General features: G+C 40.9%; 1 protein-coding gene across 1 annotated transcript; it reads left to right on the top strand.

The window, feature by feature from the left end:
* The first annotated feature begins 898 nt into the window (after positions 1-898).
* LOC133571056 (protein transport protein Sec61 subunit alpha-like 1) lies at positions 899-26,556 on the top strand. The gene is made up of 12 exons (XM_061924059.1): positions 899-1,065; positions 4,632-4,699; positions 4,781-4,846; positions 4,938-5,016; positions 5,175-5,306; positions 5,400-5,509; positions 10,972-11,125; positions 11,211-11,371; positions 13,974-14,171; positions 19,976-20,167; positions 20,264-20,340; positions 25,574-26,556. Exons 1-12 carry the CDS (start codon positions 1,059-1,061, stop codon positions 25,758-25,760), a joined length of 1,431 nt encoding a protein of 476 aa, XP_061780043.1. The 5' UTR covers positions 899-1,058; the 3' UTR covers positions 25,761-26,556.

Here is a 26,556-nt window from a genome sequence, read left to right as displayed (position 1 = left end):
CTGCAATTTGATTGGATGAATGCTGTGTGATGAAAACAAAGTAGATCTAATTTGATTGGCTGTTGTACTGAGACCACACCAGCTGACACACGCAACGCTGATAGACAAGTACACAATGAAAAATACGGAGCGCTCCCGAATAACTTTTTCATCTTTGGGTTTTGGGGAAAGTAGCAAGTCATGTCAAGTCATGTCAATTCAAAAGGCTCAAGTCCAAGTGAAGTCACAAGTCATTGATGTTAAAGTCTAAGTCGAGTTGCAAGTCTTTTTACATTTTGTCAAGTCGAGTCTAAAGTCATCAAATTCATGACTCGAGTCTGACTCGAGTCCAAGTCATGTGACTCGAGTCCACACCTCTGATAAACACACATAAGAAACCAAGAACTCGACCTTGATCATTAGCTGTTTATATGATGGGAAAGCGGACGTGTGAACAGGCTGTCAACACGTCACTCAGGTCCGCCTGAATTTCGGGAGATTTTCGGGAGAAAATTTGTCCCGGGAGGTTTTCGGGAGAGGCGCTGAATTTCGGGAGTCTCCCGGAAAATCTGGGAGGGTTGGCAAGTATGTCTAAGTCTAAGTCTAAGTCTGACAGTTCATTGCTCCTGCCAAATGAATTGCACTGATTGGAGCGGATCACCACTCCAATATGGCGGCCCCGCGTCCCGTCAGCGCCACTACGCAATAGCGCTCCATGCTGCGTCGACTTTGGAGGAGTATTTTACTGCTCACTTTTACCTAGAGCGCTCCCTAAAGGCGCGGCGACTTCAACGTCAAAAACTATATTTTAACTGAGCAAAAAACGAGAAACGTTGCGCGTTTGCGACAAACATTTATAGCATTTATTTTGAATATAAATAATTAATGAGGGTTTTTTTTTTTTCAGGTTACAGCCCGCGTTAGTGTGCGTGTCTCCCGGAGAAGTGACGTGTGTTTAGCGGCTGGTGTGGTGACGTGTCTCTTATGCTCGCTCTTTTCTCGGGGAGCTGCTGGATGGAGCCGCACTGACTCTGCTGAACACTCTTGACTGGAACCGCTACTAACTCAACGAGGACGCCATGGGAAGTACGTGCGGGTTTGAACTGTTTTATCCTCAACATGGACGCGTCTGTTATGCGGCGGTCATCCCTCCGGTGGCTTTAGCTAAGAGGATCGTCTGCCAGCTAATGGGCTAACCTCGGTTAGAGCTAGCTTATAACGGAGCTGTTTGGAAGTTTTCAACAGTCTTCGCCAGGAGAGGGAAAAATGGCAGAAATTGTTACATTTACCGTCGTCACCTAACCTAGTTTCTTCCTCATTTTTAAACCAGTTGCTCTTCATGTTTGTGAGTGGATGCTAATTGTTAGCCCCATGCTAGCCATCACTGACAAAGTGTTGAATATTGTGACTTGTTGGAACGTAACATTGGTTTTCTTGGGTTTTTTTTAAGGATAATTGTTCCTATTCGTTTTAATAAATTGAGTTAGTCGGTCACTTAATGTTGGTGTGGTGAGCCACGTAAGCAAGCAGTTCAGTAGTATTTGTTGTTACATGTAGTGAATGATACAAAAAAAAATGGCGAATTAGTTGTCACATTATGGTTTGATTGACAGCCGCTAGGTTTGTGATGACGTAGCATTGGAAGGTCACGAAAATATGAGTGTTGCACTTAACTCAGTGACTTCCTAGTGACTCACTTGATTGACAGCTGTCTGTCTGGTCAAGCTGGCTGTGGACGTTTTTTTTTCCAGTTGATTTTGGGTATGAACGCTACTAAAGACACGCCGACTTACCATTAATTGATTAACGTGGACCCGGACTTAAACAAGTTAAAAAACTATATTCGGGGTTTTACCATTTAGTGGTCAATTGTACGGAATATGTACTGTACTGTGCAATCTGCTAATAAAAGTTTCAATCAATCAAAAATTCCTAGTGACTCACTTGATTGACAGTTGTCTGTCTGGTCAAGCTGGCCGTGGACGTTTTTTTGCCAGTTGATTTTGGGTATGCACGCTACTAAAGACACGCCGACTTACCATGAATTGATTAACGTGGACCCCGACTTAAACAAGTTGAAGAACTTATTGGGGTGTTACCATTTAGTGGTCAATTGTACGGAATATGTACTGTACTGTGCAATCTACTAATAAACGTTTAAATCAATCAATCAAATCAATCAAAACTTCCTAGTGACTCACTTGATTGACAGTTGTCTGTCTGGTCAAGCTGGCTGTGGACCGTTTTTTTTCCAGTTGATTTTGGGTATTAACGCTACTAAAGACACGCCGACTTACCATGAATTGATTAACGTGGACCCCGACTTAAACAAGTTAAAAAAATATATTCGGGGTTTTACCATTTAGTGGTCAATTGTACGGAATATGTACTGTACTGTGCAATCTGCTAATACAAGTTTCAATCAATCAAAAATTCCTAGTGACTCTCTTGATTGACAGTTGTCTGTCTGGTCAAGCTGGCCGTGGACATTTTTTGCCAGTTGATTTTGGGTATGAATGCTACTAAAGTCACGCCGACTTACCATGAATTGATTAACGTGGACCCCGACTTAAACAAGTTGAAGAACTTATTGGGGTGTTACCATTTAGTGGTCAATTGTACGGAATATGTACTGTACTGTGCAATCTACTAATAAACGTTTAAATCAATCACTTGATTGACAGTTGTCTGTCTGGTCAAGCTGGCTGTGGACGTTTTTTTTTTCCAGTAGATTTTGGGTATGAACGCTACTAAAGACACGCCGACTTACCATGAATTGATTAACGTGGACCCCGACTTAAACAAGTTAAAAAAATATATTCGGGGTTTTACCATTTAGTGGTCAATTGTACGGAATATGTACTGTACTGTGCAATCTGCTAATAAAAGTTTCAATCAATCAAAAATTCCTAGTGACTCATTTGATTGACAGTTGTCTGTCTGGTCAAGCTGGCCGTGGACGTTTTTTGCCAGTTGATTTTGGGTATGAATGCTACTAAAGTCACGCCGACTTACCATGAATTGATTAACGTGGACCCCGACTTAAACAAGTTGAAGAACTTATTGGGGTGTTACCATTTAGTGGTCAATTGTACGGAATATGTACTGTACTGTGCAATCTACTAATAAACGTTTAACTCAATCAATCAAATCAATCAAAAATTCCTAGTGACTCACTTGATTGACAGTTGTCTGTCTGGTCAAGCTGGCCGTGGACGTTTTTTTGCCAGTTGATTTTGGGTATGCACGCTACTAAAGACACGCCGACTTACCATGAATTGATTAACGTGGACCCCGACTTAAACAAGTTAAAAAAATATATTCGGGGTTTTACCATTTAGTGGTCAATTGTACGGAATATGTACTGTACTGTGCAATCTGCTAATACAAGTTTCAATCAATCAAAAATTCCTAGTGACTCACTTGATTGACAGTTGTCTGTCTGGTCAAGCTGGCCGTGGACGTTTTTTGCCAGTTGATTTTGGGTATGAATGCTACTAAAGTCACGCCGACTTACCATGAATTGATTAACGTGGACCCCGACTTAAACAAGTTGAAGAACTTATTGGGGTGTTACCATTTAGTGGTCAATTGTACGGAATATGTACTGTACTGTGCAATCTACTAATAAACGTTTAAATCAATCACTTGATTGACAGTTGTCTGTCTGGTCAAGCTGGCCGTGGACGTTTTTTTGCCGGTTGATTTTGGGTATGCACGCTACTAAAGACACGCCGACTTACCATGAATTGATTAACGTGGACCCCGACTTAAACAAGTTGAAAAACTTATTGGGGTGTTACCATTTAGTGGTCAATTGTACGGAATATGTACTGTACTGTGCAATCTACCAATAAAAGTTTCAATCAGTCAAAAAAAACCTCTATCTCGGCTTCCGCCTTTTCATCCTGTCTTCGCGTTCGCTTCTATAAGCAGCAATTCATCGTCTCTGTGTTCAGCTTCACAAATATAAGGTTGTGAATCCTCATTTTCCCACAAAAATAGTCGTCTTCGCTGTCTATCACTAAGTTTGCCATGATTAGAACACACTCGGGTTTGTGTCCGGAAGTAGGAAGGGTGTTGCTATGGGAACGGAACTAAATGCGTTGAGGAAATACATTTAATGATTAAAATGACCAAAATACGGTAAATATTGTACATATTGTTATAAACGTGTCTGTTACTACATTATATATAAAACGTGGACGGCGTGGTGCTGTCGGGAGAGTGGCCGTGCCAGCAACCTGAGGGTTCCTGGTTCGTTCCCCACCTTCTACCAACCTCGCCACGTCCGCTGTGTCCTTGAGCAAGACACTTCACCCTTGCTCCTGATGGGTCGTGGTTAGGGCCTTGCATGGCAGCGCCCGCCATCAGTGTGTGAATGTGTGTGTGAATGGGTGAATGTGGAAATAGTGTCAAAGCGCTTTGAGTACCTAAAGGTAGAAAAACGCTATACAAGTATAACCCATTTATCATTTTAGAAAGGTAATCAATAGATTGGAAATAATTGAATATGTTAATGCGTACTGTTTGCAAGTGCCTGGTGTTTCATCATTAAATATGGTTTTACCTGAAAAAATAAAATAAAATAAAAAAACTCAGTGACTTCCTTGTGGTAATTTGTAACACACTTTTTTTTTTTTTTTTTGCAGTTAAGTTTTTGGAGGTAATCAAGCCGTTCTGTGCGGTTCTACCAGAAATTCAGAAACCGGAAAGAAAGGTAAACATAACGTCAAAAATACCTGTAAATGTGAGGTGCATGAGTTTGAAACAATCTTGTTTTTTTTTGTATCTTTGGCAGATTCAGTTTAGAGAAAAAGTACTATGGACTGCCATCACGCTGTTCATCTTCCTGGTGTGCTGCCAGGTCTGTCAATGTCACTGACTATCTTATTAATGTTGTGCTGCAATCTTATTTCTTCTCTAATGTTGTCAAACAATTCCCTCCCTTCATTTAGATTCCCCTGTTTGGCATCATGTCATCAGATTCAGCAGACCCCTTCTACTGGATGAGAGTCATCCTGGCTTCCAACAGAGGTACAGTACTTGCAGGAAATATCTGTATTGATATGTTGCACTGAAGACAATCTCCTGGCTTTTTTATCAATTGTGACGTAATCTCCTTATCATACATATAGTAGGTCGTAGGTTAGGAGCTGTATGCTTTCCCTGTGACACCTGTGTTTGTCCTTCAGGTACTCTGATGGAGCTGGGTATCTCACCCATCGTCACCTCAGGTCTCATCATGCAGCTGCTTGCAGGTGCCAAGATCATTGAGGTGGGAGACACTCCCAAAGACCGGGCTCTCTTCAACGGCGCTCAGAAATGTAGGTGTCTCTGTCCGCTATTTTTAGAACCTGCGGTAACATCCTTTGAATGCAAAACAGCAGTTATTAATCATGTATGGGGTTGTTTTGCAGTGTTTGGAATGATCATTACCATCGGGCAGGCAATCGTATATGTCATGACTGGCATGTACGGTGACCCCTCAGAGATGGGTGCTGGAATATGCTTACTCATCATCATTCAGGTGAAAAAAATGACCTTTTTCCATCGCATAGACTAGGAGTGTCAAATTCATTGAGTGCCACATCACAGTTAGAGGGCCGTTTGTAACAGTGTATATCTTTACACATAGCCTATGCATTTTTTTAATTTATTTTTTTACAAATTAATGGATAACTTACTTTGAAATCATAAGCCTGGATAACAAGCAGATATAAGTATTTTTATGGTACACTAAATTGTGACACTTGGAAAATATCCTGACTTATTGAGTGCTGGTACACTAAATTGTGACACTTGGAAAAAATCCCGACTTTTTGAGTGCTGGTACACTAAATTGTGACACTTGGAAAAAAATCCCGTCTTATTGAGTGCTGGTACACTAAAATGGTGACATTTGGAAAAAAATCCCACCATTCTTAAATGACTAGAGTCAAGATTACTCCCTGCTTTTACCCTAAATTTAGAGCTTTTTTTTAGTGACTTCCAGCAAGTAGAGGGACGAATTTTGATTATGACCTCCGAGTGGAGATCCACGGCAGGTCGGGCTTCTTAAAGGGAGACGCACCTAGATACTTGGGCAAATTTACAGCTTTTTTTTTAGTGACTTCCAGCAAGTAGAGGGACTAATTTTGATTATGACCTCCTAGTGGAGATCCATGGCACAGTTATGGCTGCCCTCAAAGGGCCGTTTGTAACAGTGTATATCTTTACACATAGCCTATGCATTTAAAAAAAATTTTTTTTTTTACAAATTAATGGATAACTTACTTTGAAATCATAAGTCTGGATAACAAGCAGATATAAGTATTTTTATGGTACACTAAATTGTGACACTTGGAAAAAAATCCCGACTTTTTGAGTGCTGGTACACTAAATTGTGACACTTGGAAAAAAATCCCGTCTTTTTGAGTGCTGGTACACTAAATTGTGACACTTGGAAAAAATCCCGACTTATTGAGTGCTGGTACACTAAAATGGTGACATTTGGAAAAAAATCCCACCATTCTTAAATGACTAGAGTCAAGATTACTCCCTGCTTTTACCCTAAATTTAGAGCTTTTTTTTAGTGACTTCCAGCAAGTAGAGGGACGAATTTTGATTATGACCTCCGAGTGGAGATCCACGGCAGGTCGGGCTTCTTAAAGGGAGACGCACCTAGATACTTGGGCAAATTTACAGCTTTTTTTTTAGTGACTTCCAGCAAGTAGAGGGACTAATTTTGATTATGACCTCCTAGTGGAGATCCATGGCACAGTTATGGCTGCCCTCAAAGGGCCGTTTGTAACAGTGTATATCTTTACACATAGCCTATGCATTTTTATTTTTTTATTTTTTTTACAAATTAATGGATAACTTACTTTGAAATCATAAGCCTGGATAACAAGCAGATATAAGTATTTTTATGGTACACTAAATTGTGACACTTGGAAAAAATCCCGACTTTTTGAGTGCTGGTACACTAAATTGTGACACTTGGAAAAAAATCCCGTCTTATTGAGTGCTGGTACACTAAAATGGTGACATTTGGAAAAAAATCCCACCATTCTTAAATGACTAGAGTCAAGATTACTCCCTGCTTTTACCCTAAATTTAGAGCTTTTTTTTAGTGACTTCCAGCAAGTAGAGGGACGAATTTTGATTATGACCTCCGAGTGGAGATCCACGGCACAGTTATGGCTGCCCTCAAAGGGCCGTTTGTAACAGTGTATATCTTTACACATAGCCTATGCATTTTTTTTAATTTTTTTTTACAAATTAATGGATAACTTACTTTGAAATCATAAGTCTGGATAACAAGCAGATATAAGTATTTTTATGGTACACTAAACTGTAAATTGAGTGCTGGTACACTAAATTGTGACACTTGGAAAAAAATCCCGTTTTATTGAGTGCTGGTACACTAAAATGGTGACATTTGGAAAAAAATCCCACCATTCTTAAATTACTAGAGTCAAGATTACTCCCTGCTTTTACCCTAATTTTAGAGCTTTTTTTAAGTGACTTCCAGCAAGTAGAGGGACGAATTTTGATTATGACCTCCGAGTGGAGATCCACGGCAGGTCGGGCTTCTTAAAGGGAGACGCACCGAGATACTTGGGCAAAGTTACAGCTTTTTTTTTAGTGACTTCCAGCAAGTAGAGGGACTAATTTTGATTATGACCTCCTAGTGGAGATCCATGGCACAGTTATGGCTGCCCTCAAAGGGCCGTTTGTAACAGTGTATATCTTTACACATAGCCTATGCATTTTTTTTTTTTTTTTTTTTTTTTTTTACAAATTAATGGATAACTTACTTTGAAATCATAAGTCTGGATAACAAGCAGATATAAGTATTTTTATGGTACACTAAACTGTAAATTGAGTGCTGGTACACAAAATTGTGACACTTGGAAAAAATCCTGACTTATTGAGTGCTGGTACACTAAATTGTGACACTTGGAAAAAAATCCCGTCTTATTGAGTGCTGGTACACTAAAATGGTGACATTTGGAAAAAATCCCACCATTCTTAAATGACTAGAGTCAAGATTACTCCCTGCTTTTACCCTAAATTTAGAGCTTTTTTTTAGTGACTTCCAGCAAGTAGAGGGACGAATTTTGATTATGACCTCCGAGTGGAGATCCACGGCAGGTCGGGCTTCTTAAGGAAACGCACCTAGATACTTGGGCACATTTACAGCTTTTTTTTTAGTGACTTCCAGCAAGTAGAGGGACTAATTTTGATTATGACCTCCTAGTGGAGATCCATGGCACAGTTATGGCTGCCCTCAAAGGGCCGTTTGTAACAGTGTATATCTTTACACATAGCCTATGCATTTTTTTTTTTTTTTTTTTACAAATTAATGGATAACTTACTTTGAAATCATAAGTCTGGATAACAAGCAGATATAAGTATTTTTATGGTACACTAAACTGTGACACTTGGAAAAAATCCTGACTTATTGAGTGCTGGTACACTAAATTGTGACACTTGGAAAAAAATCCCGTCTTATTGAGTGCTGGTACACTAAAATGGTGACATTTGGAAAAAAATCCCACCATTCTTAAATGACTAGAGTCAAGATTACTCCCTGCTTTTACCCTAAATTTAGAGCTTTTTTTTAGTGACTTCCAGCAAGTAGAGGGACGAATTTTGATTATGACCTCCGAGTGGAGATCCACGGCAGGTCGGGCTTCTTAAAGGGAGACGCACCTAGATACTTGGGCAAATTTACAGCTTTTTTTTTAGTGACTTCCAGCAAGTAGAGGGACTAATTTTGATTATGACCTCCTAGTGGAGATCCATGGCACAGTTATGGCTGCCCTCAAAGGGCCGTTTGTAACAGTGTATATCTTTACACATAGCCTATGCATTTTTATTTTATTTTTTTTTACAAATTAATGGATAACTTACTTTGAAATCATAAGCCTGGATAACAAGCAGATATAAGTATTTTTATGGTACACTAAACTGTGACACTTGGAAAATATCCTGACTTATTGAGTGCTGGTACACTAAATTGTGACAGTTGGAAAAAATCCCGACTTTTTGAGTGCTGGTACACTAAATTGTGACACTTGGAAAAAAATCCCGTCTTATTGAGTGCTGGTACACTAAAATGGTGACATTTGGAAAAAATCCCACCATTCTTAAATGACTAGAGTCAAGATTACTCCCTGCTTTTACCCTAATTTTAGAGCTTTTTTTAAGTGACTTCCAGCAAGTAGAGGGACGAATTTTGATTATGACCTCCGAGTGGAGATCCACGGCAGGTCGGGCTTCTTAAAGGGAGACGCACCTAGATACTTGGGCAAATTTACAGCTTTTTTTTTGGTGACTTCCAGCAAGTAGAGGGACTAATTTTGATTATGACCTCCTAGTGGAGATCCATGGCACAGTTATGGCTGCCCTCAAAGGGCCGTTTGTAACAGTGTACCGTATATCTTTACACATAGCCTATGCATTTTTTTTTTTTTTTTTTTACAAATTAATGGATAACTTACTTTGAAATCATAAGCCTGGATAACATATGGTACACTAAACTGTGACACTTGGAAAAAATCCCGACTTATTGAGTGCTGGTACACTAAAATGTGACACTTGGAAAAAAATCCTGTCTTATTGAGTGCTGGTACACTAAAATGGTGACATTTGGAAAAAATCCCACCATTCTTAAATGACTAGAGTCAAGATTACTCTCTGCTTTTACCCTAAATTTAGAGCTTTTTTTTAGTGACTTCCAGCAAGTAGAGGGACTAATTTTGATTATGACCTCCTAGTGGAGATCCACGGCAGGTCGGGCTTCTTAAAGGGAGACGCACCTAGATACTTGGGCAAATTTACAGCTTTTTTTTTAGTGACTCCCAGCAAGTAGAGGGACTCATTTTGATTATGACCTCCTAGTGGAGATCCATGGCACAGTTATGGCTGCCCTCAAAGGGCCGTTTGTAACAGTGTATATCTTTACACATAGCCTATGCATTTTTATTTTTTTATTTTTAAAAAAAATTAATGGATAACTTACTTTGAAATCATAAGTCTGGATAACAAGCAGATATAAGTATTTTTATGGTACACTAAACTGTGACACTTGGAAAATATCCTGATTTATTGAGTGCTGGTACACTAAATTGTGACACTTGGAAAAAATCCCGACTTTTTGAGTGCTGGTACACTAAATTGTGACACTTGGAAAAAAATCCCGTCTTATTGAGTGCTGGTACACTAAAATGGTGACATTTGGAAAAAATCCCACCATTCTTAAATGACTAGAGTCAAGATTACTCCCAGCTTTTACCCTAAATTTAGAGCTTTTTTTTAGTGACTTCCAGCAAGTAGAGGGACTAATTTTGATTATGACCTCCGAGTGGAGATCCACGGCAGGTCGGGCTTCTTAAAGGGAGACGCACCTAGATACTTGGGCAAATTTACAGCTTTTTTTTTAGTGACTTCCAGCAAGTAGAGGGACTAATTTTGATTATGACCTCCTAGTGGAGATCCATGGCTCAGTTATGGCTGCCCTCAAAGGGCCGTTTGTAACAGTGTATATCTTTACACAAAGCCTATGCATTTTTATTTTTTTATTTTTTTTACAAATTAATGGATAACTTACTTTGAAATCATAAGTCTGGATAACAAGCAGATATAAGTATTTTTATGGTACACTAAACTGTAAATTGAGTGCTGGTACACAAAATTGTGACACTTGGAAAAAATCCCGACTTTTTGAGTGCTGGTACACTAAATTGTGACAGTTGGGAAAAAATCCTCCCTTTTCCATCACATAAGTGTAAAATAAAGTTAACCACTGTAAAAACACTTAAGCGCTTTGTGTGTTAATTGCTCAGTCTTGCTGCTTTGAATTGGGAATTTGTTAATTCCATGAAATGTTTGAACATGTTTTATTTTAACACACCTTGTTGAGGCTTGTTGAAAAAATAGCCACTTTAGAGTTTTAACTTTTCGGGTGGATAATAGTTTACTGAAACCATCTTTGCTGTTCAGCTCTTCGTTGCAGGTCTGATTGTTTTGCTGCTTGATGAGCTTCTCCAGAAAGGTTACGGTCTGGGCTCTGGCATTTCTCTTTTCATTGCCACTAACATCTGCGAGACCATCGTCTGGAAGGCCTTCAGCCCGACCACAGTCAACACCGGCAGAGGTGTGACCCCTAGTACCACACACACTGTCAAGATGTGAAGCGTGCAAGCTGTGACGCAATTTATTCGTTTTTTTTTTTTTTTAAGGTACCGAGTTTGAGGGCGCCATCATTGCTCTCTTTCATCTGTTGGCCACCCGCACAGACAAAGTGCGTGCCCTACGAGAAGCCTTCTACAGGCAAAACCTGCCCAACCTCATGAACCTCATTGCAACAGTCTTTGTGTTCGCCGTGGTCATATACTTCCAGGTGAGCACTGCCACACTTTCCCCTGCTCCTGTAAATGTCAGTCACAACATCGGATCAATACTTTGCTGTATTTTTCGGTGGTCAAAAGTACAGCGTTGAACAGCTGTAAAACTGGAATCCAAACTGTAACCTTGTTATCTGAGCACAAATGATGTGTAAGGCCTTTTGGTCTAACATGGCATAGCAACTTATTGAAAGATGCTAACAATAACGCTTGTCCTGTTTATAGAGTTATACACATTGGAAACAATGAAAATACAAGTGATCTCTTCTTAGTAGAGATGTCCGATAATATCGGACTGCCGATATTATCGGCCGATAAATGCTTTAAAATGTAATATCGGAAATTATCGGTATCGGTTTCAAAATTATCGGTATCGGTTTCAAAAAAGTAAAATGTATGACTTTTTAAAACGCCGCTGTGTACACGGACGTAGGGAGAAGTACAGAGCGCCAATAAACCTTAAAGGCACTGCCTTTGCGTGCCGGGCCAGTCACATAATATCTACGGCTTTTCACACACACAAGTGAATGCAATGCGTACTTGGTCAACAGCCATACAGGTCACACCGAGGGTGGCCGTATAAACAACTTGAACACTGTTACAAACATGCGCCACACTGTGAACCCACACCAAACGAGAATGACAAAAACATTTCGGGAGAACATCCGCACCGTAACACAACATAAACACAACAGAACAAATACCCAGAACCCCTTGCAGCACTAACTCTTCCGGGACGCTACAATATACCCACCCCCACAACCCCGCCCACCTCAACCTCCTCATGCAGGGAGAGCATGTCCCAAATTCCAAGCTGCTGTTTTGAGGCATGTTAAAAAAAAATAATGCACTTTGTGACTTCAATAATAAATATGGCAGTGCCATGTTGGCATTTTTTTTTTCCATAACTTGAGTTGAAGTTGTTCTTTTATTTTGGAAAACCATGTTACATTGTTTAATGCATCCAGCGGGGCATCACAACAAAATTAGGCAAAATAATGTGTTAATTCCACGACTGTATATATCGGTATGGGTTGATATCGGTATCGGTAATTAAGAGTTGGACAATATTGGAATATCGGATATCGGCAAAAAAAGCCATTATCAGACATCTCTAATCAACGTGCATTATCACGATATGACGATAGTATTAAAAGCCAAATTTGTATCATTTATATCAGGGGTGCTCACACTTTTTCTGCAGGCGAGCTACTTTTCAATTGATCAAGTCGTGGGGATCTACCTCATTCATATATATAATTTATATTTACTTATTTATGAAATATATGTTTTTGTTAACAAGTTAAAGGTGTTTAATGATAATGCAAGCATGTTTAACACATACAGTTAATATTGTTAATAAATTAAAGGTGTTTAATGATAATACAAGTATGTTTAATACATATAGTTAATATTGTCAACAAGTTAAAGGTGTTTAATGATAATACAAGAATGTTTAATACATATAGTTAATATTGTTAACAAGTTAAAGGTGTTTAAAGATAATACAAGCATGTTTAACACATATAGTTAATATTGTTAATAAGTTAAAGGTGTTTAAAGATAATACAAGCATGTTTAACACATATAGTTAATATTGTTAACAAGTAAAAGGTGTTTAATGATAATACAAGCATGTTTAACACATATAGATTCCTTTCTTTCATGAAGACAAGAATATAAGTTGGTGTATTACCTGATTCTGATGACTTGCATTGATTGGAATCAGACAGTAGTGCTGATAAGGTCCGCATTTTCGAATGGAGGAGAAAAAAAGTCCTCCTTTCTGTCCAATACCACATGAAAGTGGTTGCTTTTTGGCATCTTATTTGTCCAGCTTCCGTACTCCTCTGTATACACTTTACAAGAAATACATTGTCGGCAAACTCCGTAGCTTGCTAGCTTGTGCACGCCAGCTTTCTGAGACTCCTATATTGTTAGCGCAACTGTGCAGTCAGTCTTTGGACTTTTGACGACAGGTACGGCGCCAGTCTGTTGAAATAAAGTGTTTCTCGCCTTCCAGTCGGTAATTTTAATGAGCTGGCAGCAGCCAGCGTCATCTCAGAAGACCCTCGGGGGCCGTGAATGTCAATCAAGTGACGAAAGTGACGTCATAGTGAAGATTTATGATCGCTCATTTTTAGGACTATTTTTTTAATGCCTGGCTGGTGATCGACTGACACACCCTCCGAGATCGACTGGTAGCTCGCGATCGACGTAATGAGCACCCCTGATTTATATCATGTATATCTTCTATATCGGCCAACTCTAAAGACAAGTACTGTATAGTGAGCTCTTTACGTCTGACATTTTGTGCACATTAATTTCATATTTTGCCTTAAAATGTATACCTTACCTATATTTTGACTAGGCATGCGTTAGGGTCAATTTGTTTTAATTTGAAGGCGACTTGTCCGCCCGAATGCAACTGAGATAGGCTCCAGCAACCCCCGTGAAAATGGATGGATGGATTGAAGATCTTTATTTTTTGGGCTGTCAGCTGCTTTTGGAAATATAATTTCCTCAAGTAAAACAAGAAGAAAGGTTGGTGTCGGATTGAGTGTCCAGTTTATTCAGCGTTCTTGTTCACTTCAACAGGGCTTCAGGGTGGACCTCCCCATTAAGTCTGCCCGTTACCGTGGTCAATACAACACCTACCCCATCAAACTGTTCTACACCTCCAACATCCCCATCATCCTGCAGTCGGCCCTGGTGTCCAATCTGTACGTCATCTCCCAGATGCTCTCAACGCGTTTCAGTGGGAACTTCCTGGTTAACCTCCTGGGAACTTGGTCTGTAAGTACAATATTTGACTTTGGGCTGAACGATATGGCCTTTTATTAATATCTCGATATTTTTAGGCCATGTCACGATACAGGATATATATCTCATACCTGCCAACTACTCCGGTTTTCCCGTAATTAGTACGGTTTTCATCAACCTATTCCGGGTTACGGTTGCAGTGATAAAAAATACGGTTTTTCATTAATTAAAAAAAAAATATTTTTTTTAAAGTTTTATTCACGAAATCGCGTAACAACAATGACAATCGACACTGCTTCCCGTAACTTCCTATCGAGCCATTCCGAATGCCATGCGCGAGGCTATTTATAGCACCGCTGCCAAGCACGAGGCACCTGTTGCCCATTGTTTCCAAACGAGCGAACGATCATGGAATCAGCCGGAGAAAAATCGCAAACGAGTCTTAAACCGAAAAGAAAACTGCAGTCATTCCGTGAAGAATTTTCAAAAGCCTATCCGGGAATAATTATCCTTTCCAAAAAGGGTGAAAACTACGCGAATTGCACCTTGTGCAGACAAGATTTTTCGATCGGACACGGAGGAATTAGCGATGTAAAAGACCACGTTGGGACAAAAAAACACAAGTCTAATGCCGCTGCTAAATTTGGATTTTAGCCACAAAAAGGTAATGACACCAATGTTATCTATTGGAATTGTTTAGTACTGTTATACTGTTAAAAGTGTTTATACTATTTATGCTTTCAAGTCCAAGTTGAAGAAATCTTGTTAAATGTTGACAGCATAACTACCAAAATACAGAAGTATGTCCTTAATATTTTTACAGTTTCTGTTGAAAAGTTAAAATGATTACATTAGAGATGTGATGTGCCACTTTTCAAGTGTCTGATGGCTTAAATTAATTTTCATTAATTTTTCATATTTTGAATTCTTTTGAAAGGCTTACAAAAAAATTACATTTGAATTGTAATTCCATGCTATTGACAGGACTATTAATTTTAATGAAGTTAGCTTACCATGTTTACAGTATGATAATTGTGATAGAAATGTGAATTTTAGGCACAGAATATTTTTTACAATTGAACAAGGCAGTAGATTATACAAGCTTGGACAGAAAGTTAATAATGACACCAATTTTTTTTTTAATGGAATTGTTTAGTACTGTTTTACCATTTGTTTACTGTAAAAAGTGTTTATACTCTTTATACTTTCAATTAACAAATTGAAGTCTTGTGAAAGGTTGACAGGATAACTGGCATTAACTGTCAAAATAATTTCAAACTATTGAAGTTAGCTTACAGAATAAACATGTCAATCAACCCATATGATTTTTGCTGTAATATTTTTGTTTTGAAAAGTCACTGTGACTGATAGAAAAGTGATGGTTTTAGCAACATTTTAACCTGTCTGAATGCAATCAATCATTTTGCGTCGGGGGGCGAACCTGAACCCCCCACCAGGACTTTGTCCTGGACCTACCGGGGCCTGCGGCCCCTGGACCCTGGCTACTAGGTTTGTCTGATTTCAAAAGTTGGCAGGTATGATATCTCCATATTTTGCTTTAGCCTTGAATGAACACTTGATGCATATAATCACAGCAGTATGATGATTCTATGTGTCTACATTAAAACATTCTTCTTCATACTGCATTAATATATGCTCATTTTAAACTTTCATGCAGAGAGGGAAATCTCAACTAAGTCAATTTACCAAAAGTGTATTTATTAAACAGTTATTAAGCAGTGGCACAAACATTCATGTCATTTCAAAAACAGAAAGTGCAAAATTGTCAGAGACATTTTAAAACAAGCTATGAGTGCACTTTTGTGCATGATGTCACTAAGATGACATATCAAAACAACACTAAATGATGATGTCACACAATATATTTCAATAACTGTCAAATAAAAATGAGCTGCATAATAGGAAATCAAATAGTGTATGTCCTTCGCTATGTGGTAGGTTCCTGCGGACGTTATCTCCTTTTGTTGTTGACTATTTTTTTCATACGGTGTTGATGTGGAAATGGTTATTTGGGCATTTTGTTGGGTGGCACCGAACGGAGATGTTGACATGCGGAGTTTCAAGCACTCTTCATTCTCTAGCGGGTGCTTTTTCAAATGATGCTACATATTAACAGTAATGCTACTTTTTGTAGCAACACTTTTGCCGCTTTCTTGACATATTACTGTTGTCTGTTCGACATCTTCCCGCTTGAAGTCAAACCACCGCCAGACGATGGACCCCGTGCTGTTCTTCTTGGGAATTAATTCTTCTTCCTTCATTTGTTACCAGATTCACACCTTCTTTCTCTCGTATTACCACTCGCACCGCTCCATTAGCATCACAGCTAATGTTACCCATGCCGCTACCTCTCTGCTCTGCGAGGGCGTATGACGTTGCACGCGCGACAGTATGTGACGTATGTAAGAAGAATGGGCTTGTTTTATGTCTCTGTGAGAAGGAGAGACAAGAAAGAGTGAGAAATGCCTGTAGTGTAATGCTTGCAGCTAAAAGCAACTGTGTGAGAACGTATACTCCAATATCACGATATAGTCATTTTCTATATCGCACAGAGACAAACCCGCGATATATCGAGTATATTCCATATATTGCCCAACCCTAATTTCACCTCAGTCTACAACAGTGGTTCTTAACCTTGTTGGAGGTACCGAACCCCACCGATTTCATATGCGCATTCACCGAACCCTTCTTTAGTGAAAAATAAAATGTTTTTTTTTTTTCAAATTCAAGACAAAGTTATGTTTTTGGTAACACTTTAGTATGGGGAACATATTCTAAGTAACAACGACTTAATTTAGAGTTTTTTGGACACTAGGGGAACATATTCTAAGTAACAAAGACTTAATTTAGAGTTATTTGGTTAGGGTTAGGGTCAGGGTTAGAGGGTTAGGGTTATAATAAGGCCATGCCGAATAAGGCATTAATAAGAACTTAATAATGACTAGTTAAGAGCCTGCGATGAGGTGGCGACTTGTCCAGGGTGTACCCCGCCTTCCGCCCGATTGTAGCTGAGATAGGCTCCAGCGCCCCCCGCGACCCCAAAGGGAATAAGCGGTAGAAAATGGATGGATGGATAGTTAAGAGCCAATATGTTACTAATTTGCATGTTAATAAGCAACTAATTAATACTAAAGTGTTACCATGTTTTTTTTACTGGTGCACAAAATGAAGCGTGCACGAACATCACCTTGTTCAAACAACAAAACCAACACAGTGCATAAACTCACAACAAATTACACACCTGCAAATCAGTCTGCTGTTGCCGTATCCGTAATACGGCGATAGAGAGAAGTTTTTATTTACACGATGAGTCGGGTGTGTCTTGACCTCCGCCGAACCCCTGAGGCCGACTCACCGAACCCAGGTTAAGAACCACTGGTCTACAATCTTAATAATAATAATAATAACTGGGATTTATATAGCGCTTTTCTAAGTACCCAAAGTCGCTTTACATGTAGAACCCATCAATCATTCACACCTGGTGATGGTAAGCTACTTTCATAGCCACAGCTGCCCTGGGGTAGACTGACGGAAGCGTCGCTGCAATTTGCGCCAACGGCCCCTCCGACCACCACCTATCATTCATCATTCAATTCACCGGTGTGAGTGGCACCGGGGGCAAAGGGTGAAGTGTCCCGCCCAAGGACACAACGGCAGCGATTTTTGGATGGTAAGAGGCGGGGAGCGAACCTGCAACCCTCAGGTTTCTGGCACGGTTGCTCTACCCACTACGCCATGCCGCCCCATGCTTAAAATGTCTTTGTAAGTTTTACAATATAACTAAAACTATTCACACTTACTAAACCGTCCCAATAGTGATGTCTATAGGACTGTTTTATGCATATTTGTACGTGCTATCGTAATCAATCAATCAATCAATCAATGTTTATTTATATAGCCCTAAATCACAAGTGTCTCAAAGGGCTGCACAAGCCACAACGACATCCTCGGTACAAAGCCCACATAAGGGCAAGGAAAAACTCACCCCAGTGGGACGTCGATGTGAATGACTATGAAAAACCTTGGAGAGGACCGCATATGTGGGTAACCCCCCCCCTCTAGGGGAGACCGAATGCAATGGATGTTGAGTGGGTCTAACATAATATTGTGAGAGTCCAGTCCATAGTGGATCCAACATAATAGTAAGAGTCCAGTCCATAGTGGGGCCAGCAGGACACCATCCCGAGCGGAGACGGGTCAGCAGCACAGAGATGTTCCCAGCCGATGCACAGGCGAGCGGTCCACCCCGGGTCCCGACTCTGGACAGCCAGCACTTCATCCATGGCCACCGGACCTGTGCCCCCCACACCTCCACAAGGAAGAGGGGAGCAGAGGAGAAAAGAAAAGAAACGGCAGATCAACTGGTCTAAAAGGGGGGTCTATTTAAAGGCTAGAGTATACAAATGAGTTTTAAGATGGGACTTAAATGCTTCTACTAAGGTAGCATCTCTAATTGTTACCGGGAGGGCATTCCATAGTACTGGAGCCCCAATAGAAAACGCTCTATAGCCCGCAGACTTTTTTTAGGCTCTGGGAATCACTAATAAGCCGGAGTTCTTTGAACGCAGATTTCTTGCCGGGACATATGGTACAATACAATCGACAAGATAGGACGGAGCTAGACCGTGTAGTATTTTATACGTAAGTAGTAAAACCTTAAAGTCACATCTTAAGTGCACAGGAAGCCAGTGCAGGTGAGCCAGTATAGGCGTAATATGATCAAACTTTCTTCTTCTTGTCAAAAGTCTAGCAGCCGCATTTTGTACCAATTGTAATCTTTTAATGCTAGACATAGGGAGACCCGAAAATAATACGTTACAGTAGTCGAGACGAGACGTAACGAACGCATGAATAATGATCTCAGCGTCGCTAGTGGATAAAATAGAACGAATTTTAGCAATATTACGGAGATTATAGAAGGCCGTTTTAGTAACACTCTTAATGTGTGATTCAAACGAGAGAGTTGGGTGGAAGATAATACCCAGATTCTTTACTGATTCGCCTTGTGTAATTGTTTGGTTGTCAAATGTTAAGGTGGTATTATTAAATAAATGTTGGTGTTTAGCAGGACCGATAATCAGCATTTCCGTTTTCTTGGCGTTGAGTTGTTAGCGGACATCCATTGTTTAATTTCATTAAGACACGCCTCCAGCTGACTACAATCCGGCGTGTTGGTCAGCTTTAGGGGCATGTAGAGTTGGCTGTCATCAGCATAACAATGAAAGTTAACACCTTATTTGCGTATGATCATCATTTATGAGCTCTGGTTTCTTCTGTAAACCATGGGGTGCGCCTTTTAGGGGCCCTTTTTTGTTTTAGCGGTGCTATACTATCAATGGGTTCGCGCAGGGCATTGTCAAAGTTGTTAGTTAGGTTATCAATAGAGCAGACATAATTTGGGAATGGTGCCATTACCGAAGGCAGTAGGTCAGCAAGAGTCATCGTTGTGGCAGCATTAATGTTGCGGCTGCTATAGCAGTTATTATTATTATTAGTTTGTTGACAATGAGTCAGAACTTCGAATTTTATAAGGTAATGATCGGATATTACTTTAGTATACGGGAGTACCATAACTTTGGAGGTGGTGACACCCCTGACCAGCACCAGATCTAGAGTAATGTACTCACGCTAGCGTCATTAGCATGAGCTAATATGCTAACACGTTTACAAGTGTCTGTTAGGGTTATTCACTCACAATGGCATTCTTTTTGTATTGTTTCAGTTTCGTAAATTCACCGAAACGTCGACGTGGAGTTAAAAAAAAGCCATGAAGTCGGACAGCTTCATGTATCAAATGTGTTTTCTTTCTTACGTAGGACACAACTAGTGGTGGACCAGCTCGTGCCTACCCAGTGGGCGGCCTCTGCTACTACCTGTCTCCTCCGGAGTCATTCGGTTCTGTTCTGGACGACCCCGTCCACGCTGCTATCTACATTGTCTTCATGCTTGGCTCGTGTGCCTTCTTCTCCAAGACCTGGATTGAAGTCTCGGGATCTTCTGCCAAAGATGTATGTTTTGTATCAATCTGTACAATTTGACGGATTTTTTTTTTTTTTTTTAGGTCATGTGTTAAACTTTTGAATGTCATGTTTTGTGCGTGTCAGGTGGCCAAGCAGCTGAAAGAACAGCAGATGGTGATGAGGGGACACAGAGAGACCTCCATGGTGCATGAGCTTAACAGGTACCAATGAGCCTGGAAAATGTGTTGTTTTTTTTTAATATACGGTGAAGAACGCACCTAAAGAAATTGATATTTTTACATATTAGCCGCACCGGACCATAAGCCGCAGATACACTATATTGTCAAAAGTATTTGGCCACCTGCCTTTACTCACATATGAACTTGAAAAGCCATCCCGTGGAATTGTCCAAAATGTTTTGGTATCCTGGAGCATTCAAAGTTCCTTTCACTGGAACTAAGGGGCTGAGCCCAACTCTTGAAAAACCAACCCTACACCATAATTCCTCCTCCACCGGCACAATGCAGTCTGAAATGTAGCGTTCTCCTGGCAACCTCGACTTTTAACTAACACAAGAAAAAGAGAGCATATTACTCCTGTTTTAGCCTCCCTCCACTGGCTGCCTGTGTCTTTTAGAGTCCATTTTAAAATGATCTTACTCGTTTTTAAATCCTTACGTGGTCTTGCCCCACCGTACCTCTCTGAGCTGCTCCACCTCTATGCCCCCACCCGGTCCCTCAGGTCAGCTGATCAGCTGATCCTGGAGGTACCCAAAACAAAGCGCAAGCTCAGAGGGGACAGAGCTTTCTCTGTTGCGGGTCCCAAACTCTGGAACGATCTCCCTCTCCATGTGAGACAGGCCCCTTCTTTGGCTATTTTTAAGACCCTTCTTAAAACCCATTTTTATTCACTGGCTTTTAACCCAGCATGAGACTTTAAACTGTTTTTAGCTTTGAACTTTTTGAACTGATTTTAACTTTTAAACTGTTTTTACCTAACAAAACTGTTTTTAGGGTAATTTATATTTGCTTTTTAAATGTGTATTTTTATTTCTGTTTTAAATGTTATTTTTTAGTCTGTCCTTTACCTCCGTTTCTTTGTGGTGTACAGCCCTTTGTTTTTCAACTGTGCTTGTCTTAAAAGGGCTTTATAAATAAAGTTGGTATGGTATGGTATGGTACCTCCAAACCCAGACTGGTCCATCAGATTGCCAGATGGAAAGTGTGATTCATCAGTCCAGAGAAGGCTGCTCTAGAGTCCAGTGGCGAGGTGCTTTACACCACTGCATCCCACGCTTTGCATTGAGACTTGGTGATGTATGGCTTAGATTGAGCTGCTCGGCCATGGAAACCCATTCCATGAAGATCTCTGCGTCCTGTACGTGGGCTAATTAGAAGGTCACATGAAGTTTGGAGCTCTGTAGCAACTGACTGTGCAGAAAGTCTCTCTCTGTCAGTTTACGTGGCCTACCACTTGGTGGCTGAGTTGCTGTTGTTCCCAAACTCTTCCGTTTTCTTATAATAAAGTTGACTTTGGAATATTTAGGAGCGAGGAAATTTCACGACTGGATTTGTTGCACAGGTGGCATCCTATGACAGTTCCACGCTGGAAATCACTGAGAGTGGCCCGTTCTTTCACAAATGTTTGTAGAAACAGTCTCCATGCCTAAGTGCTTGATTTGATACACCTGTGGTCGGGCCAAGTGATTAGGACACCTGATTCTCATCATTTGGATGGGTGGCCAAATACTTTTTGGCAATATAGTGTATATACAGGTCCGAAAGATTTTGTAAATATATTTTTTACATACTTTAATTGTTTCCAAACGGTGCCTGTCACATGGCAGTAAAACAGAAGTCATCCTCATGGACCCACTAACTGCGGAAGCTAGCTCCCCAACCAGCTAACCAGACTCAATAACTCACACGGTGACGTTTTGGTGAATTTACCAAACTGAAACAAGACAAAAAGAATGCCATCGTAAGTTAATAACCCTAACAGACACTTGTAAACGTGTTAGCATTAGAGATGTCCGATAATATCGGACTGCCGATATTATCGGCCGATAAATGCTTTAAAATGTAATATCGAAAATGATCGGTATCAGTTTCAAAATTATCGGTATCGGTTTCAAAAAGTAAAATGTATGACTTTTTAAAACGCCGCTGTGTACACGGACGTAGTGAGAAGTACAGAGCGCCAATAAACCTTAAAGGCACTGCCTTTGCGTGCCGGCCCAATCACATAATATCTACGACTTTCCACACACACAAGTGAATGCAACATACTTGATCAACAGCCATACAGGTCACACTGAGGGTGGCCGTATAAACAACTTTAACACTGTTACAAATATGCGCCACACTGTGAACCCACACCAAACAAGAATGACAAGCACATTTTGGGAGAACATCCGCACCGTAACACAACATAAACACAACAGAACAAATACCCAGAACCCCCTGCAGCACTAACTCTTCCGGGATGCTACAATACACACAAGATATTTCAATAACTCCATCCATCCATCCATCTTCTTCCGCTTATCTGAGGTCGGGTCGCGGGGGCAGCAGCCTAAGCAGGGAAGCCCAGACTTCCCTCTCCCCAGCCACTTCGTCCAGCTCTTCCTGTGGGACCCCGAGGCGTTCCCAGGCCAGCCGGGAGACATAGTCTTCCCAACGTGTCCTGGGTCTTCCCCGCGGCCTCCTACCGGTCGGACGTGCCCTAAACACCTCTCGAGGGAGGCGATCGGGTGGCATCCTGACCAGATGCCCAAACCACCTCATCTGGCTCCTCTCGATGTGGAGGAGCAGCGGCTTTACTTTGAGCTCCTCCCGGATGGCAGAGCTTCTCACCCTATCTCTAAGGGAGAGCCCCGCCACCTGGCGGAGGAAACTCATTTCGGCCGCTTGTACCCGTGATCTTGTCCTTTCGGTCATAACCCAAAGCTCATGACCATAGGTGAGGATGGGAACGTAGATCGACCGGTAAATTGAGAGCTTTGCCTTCCGGCTCAGCTCCTTCTTCACCACAACGGATCGATACAGCGTCCGCATTACTGAAGACATTAGTCTTTAGTCATTATTTCAATAACTGTCAATTAAAAATGAGCTGCATAATAGGAAATCAAATAGTGTATGTCCTTCACTATGTGGTAGGTTCCTGCGGACGTTATCTCCTTCTGTTGTTGACTATTTGTTTCATACGGTGTTGATGTGGAAATGGTTGCTTGGGCATTTTGTTGGTGTGGCACCGAACGGAGATGTTGACATGCAGAGTTTCAAACACTCTTCATTCTCTAGCGGGTGACTTTTCAAATGATGCTACACATTAGCAGTAATGCTACTTTTTGTAGCAACGCTTTTGCTCCACACTACGGTTGTCTGTTCAACATCTTCCCGCTTGAAGCCAAACCACCGCCAGACGATGGACCCCCTGCTGTTTTTCTTGGGAATTAATTCTTCTTCCTTCATTTGTTACCAGATTCACACCTTCTTTCTCACGTATTACCACTCGCACCACAGCTAATGTTACCCATGCCGCTACCTCTCTGCTCCGCGAGGGCATATACATATGTGACGTATGTAAGAAGGTGCGCTTGTTTTATGTCTCTGTGAGAAGAAAGAGTGAGAAGAGCCTGTAGTGTAACGCCCGCAGCTAAAAGCAACTGAGTGAGAACGTATACTCGAATATCACGATATAGTCATTTTCTGTATCGCACAGGGACAAACCCGCGATATATCGAGTATATCGATATACAGTGGGGCAAAAAAGTATTTAGTCAGCCACCGATTGTGCAAGTTCTCCCACTTAAAATGATGACAGAGGTCTGTAATTTTCATCATAGGTACACTTCAACTGTGAGAGACAGAATGTGAAAAAAAAATCCAGGAATTCACATTGTAGGATTTTTAAAGAATTTATTTGTAAATTATGGTGGAAAATAAGTATTTGGTCACTTCAAACAAAGAAGATCTCTGGCTCTCACAGACCTGTAACTTCCTCTTTAAGAAGCTCTTCTGTCCTCCACTCGTTACCTGTATTAATGGCACCTGTTTGAACTCATTATCTGTATAAAAGACACCTGTCCACAGCCTCAAACAGTCAGACTCCAAACTCCACTATGGCCAAGACCAAAGAGCTGTCAAAGGACACCAGGAAAAGAATTGTAGACCTGCACCAGACTGTTAAGAGTGAATCTACAATAGACAAGCAGCTTGGTGTAAAAAAATCAACTGTGGGAGCAATTATCAGAAAATGGAAGACATAAAAGACCACTGATAATCTCCCTTGATCTGGGGCTCCACGCAAGATCTCATCCCGTGGGGTCAAAATGATCATGAGAACGGTGAGCAAAAATCCCAGAACCACACGGGGGGACCTAGTGAATGACTGCAGAGAGCTGGGACCAAAGTAACAAAGGTTACCATCAGTAACACACTACGCCGACAGGGAATCAAATCCTGCAGTGCCAGACGTGTCCCCCTGCTTAAGCCAGTGCATGTCCAGGCCCGTCTGAAGTTTGCCAGAGAGCACATGGATGATACAGCAGAGGATTGGAAGAATGTCATGTGGTCAGATGAAACCAAAATAGAACTTTTTGGTATAAACTCAACTCGTCGTGTTTGGAGGAAGAAGAATACTGAGTTGCATCCCAAGAACACCATAGCTACTGTGAAGCACGGGGGTGGAAACATCATGCTTTGGGGCTGTTTTTCTGCTAAGGGGACAGGCCGACTGATCCGTGTTAAGGAAAGAATGAATGGGGCCATGTATCGTGAGATTTTGAGCCAAAACCTCCTTCCATCAGTGAGAGCTTTGAAGATGAAACGTGGCTGGGTCTTCCAGCATGACGATGATCCCAAACACACCGCCCGGGCAACAAAGGAGTGGCTCTGTAAGAAGCATTTGAAAGTCCTGGAGTGGCCTAGCCAGTCTCCAGACCTCAACCCCATAGAAAATCTGTGGAGGGAGTTGAAAGTCCGTGTTGCTCGGCGTCAGCCCCAAAACATCACTGCTCTCGAGAAGATCTGCATGGAGGAATGGGCCAAAATACCAGCTACTGTGTGTGCAAACCTGGTAAAGACCTATAGTAATCGTTTGACTTCTGTTATTGCCAACAAAGGTTGTATTACAAAGTATTGAGTTGAATTTTTGTTATTGACCAAATACTTATTTTCCACCATAATTTAGAAATAAATTCTTTAAAAATCCTACAATGTGAATTCCTGGATTTCTTTTTCACATTCTGTCTCTCACAGTTGAAGTGTACCTATGATGAAAATTACAGACCTCTGTCATCATTTTAAGTGGGAGAACTTGCACAATTGGTGGCTGACTAAATACTTTTTTGCCCCACTGTATCGCCCAGCCCTAATTCAAAGCATAGGAGAAAAGTAGCAGAGAATATGATAGTTGCAACACAACTATATGTGATGAATTTCTTGTTTGCAGGTACATCCCGACAGCTGCTGCCTTTGGTGGCCTTTGCATAGGAGGACTATCTGTCATGGCTGACTTCCTGGGAGCCATCGGCTCCGGTACAGGAATTCTCTTGGCTGTAACCATCATCTACCAGTACTTTGAGATATTTGTCAAGGAGCAGAGTGAAGTGGGAAGCATGGGAGCACTGCTCTTCTAGGAACACGCCCACTCTGCCATACACAACATATACACAGAACCTCCATACTGCGTCGCTCTTCTTTCATCTTTTTTTTGCACAATCCGTCGATTTTGCAGCTGGGATAAATCATTTTACCCCTCTCCTTTTTTGAGTTTTTTTTTTTCTTTTTTTTTTTTTTCCTCCCTGCTTTGAGCATCGTATCGTCTTCATTTCTTCCGCTTAACACCCATCAACCTGCGCGGGCTGCCTGACTTCCGTCTTGACTGTTTTGTCGGCCGAAGAGTCTCCCTCAACGCACGTGAGCATGGTGCCGGCTTTGGCTCACCTCAGGCATTTTTCATCGTAGCATGTCGAAAGAACACAAAGTAATGGAAAACACTAATTTCAAACAAAAAGCGACGGTTTTTGGCAGAGAGTTTTAAAAAGATGTCAAGTTCATTACAGGTTCTAGAGGCTTTGTTAGCAGAATGCCAAGAGTATAAACAAAATGTACTTTAGTTCTGGTAAGGTTTCTGTTCATCTCCTTTATGTTGATACTTCCAATAATAGACTGTTTATATGAACTGGGGTCTTCTGGAGGACGCAGCATTTGTGTCCTGTATATCTGGCTCCTAAGGGAAAGGGATGGTGTGCGATGTTTTTGCGCTTTTAATTCCCAGACTGAAATGCTGCACAAAACTGCCGGGGTGGTCAGTAAGAGGGTGGGGTTTGATATGGACGCGAAAGGGGGGTTCATTTTGGTTTTTACTCTTATGTAACATACATAATTGTGTTATTAAAAAATGTTTTTTTCCAACACTTGGAAATGGAATAA

Source organism: Nerophis lumbriciformis, linkage group LG28 (assembly GCF_033978685.3).
Source record: "Nerophis lumbriciformis linkage group LG28, RoL_Nlum_v2.1, whole genome shotgun sequence".
In the NCBI taxonomy this organism is placed as follows: domain Eukaryota; kingdom Metazoa; phylum Chordata; class Actinopteri; order Syngnathiformes; family Syngnathidae; genus Nerophis; species Nerophis lumbriciformis.
This window is presented reverse-complemented; position numbering and strand designations above follow the sequence as displayed.

What these genes read in the sequence shown, in the direction of transcription:
- LOC133571056 (XM_061924059.1), top strand. An exon ending in TCTTCCTGGTGTGCTGCCAG is followed by an intron (nt 4,847 to 4,937) that starts GTCTGTCAATGT and finishes CCCTTCATTTAG; the next exon opens with ATTCCCCTGTTTGGCATCAT. An exon ending in CTTCAACGGCGCTCAGAAAT is followed by an intron (nt 5,307 to 5,399) that starts GTAGGTGTCTCT and finishes GTTGTTTTGCAG; the next exon opens with TGTTTGGAATGATCATTACC.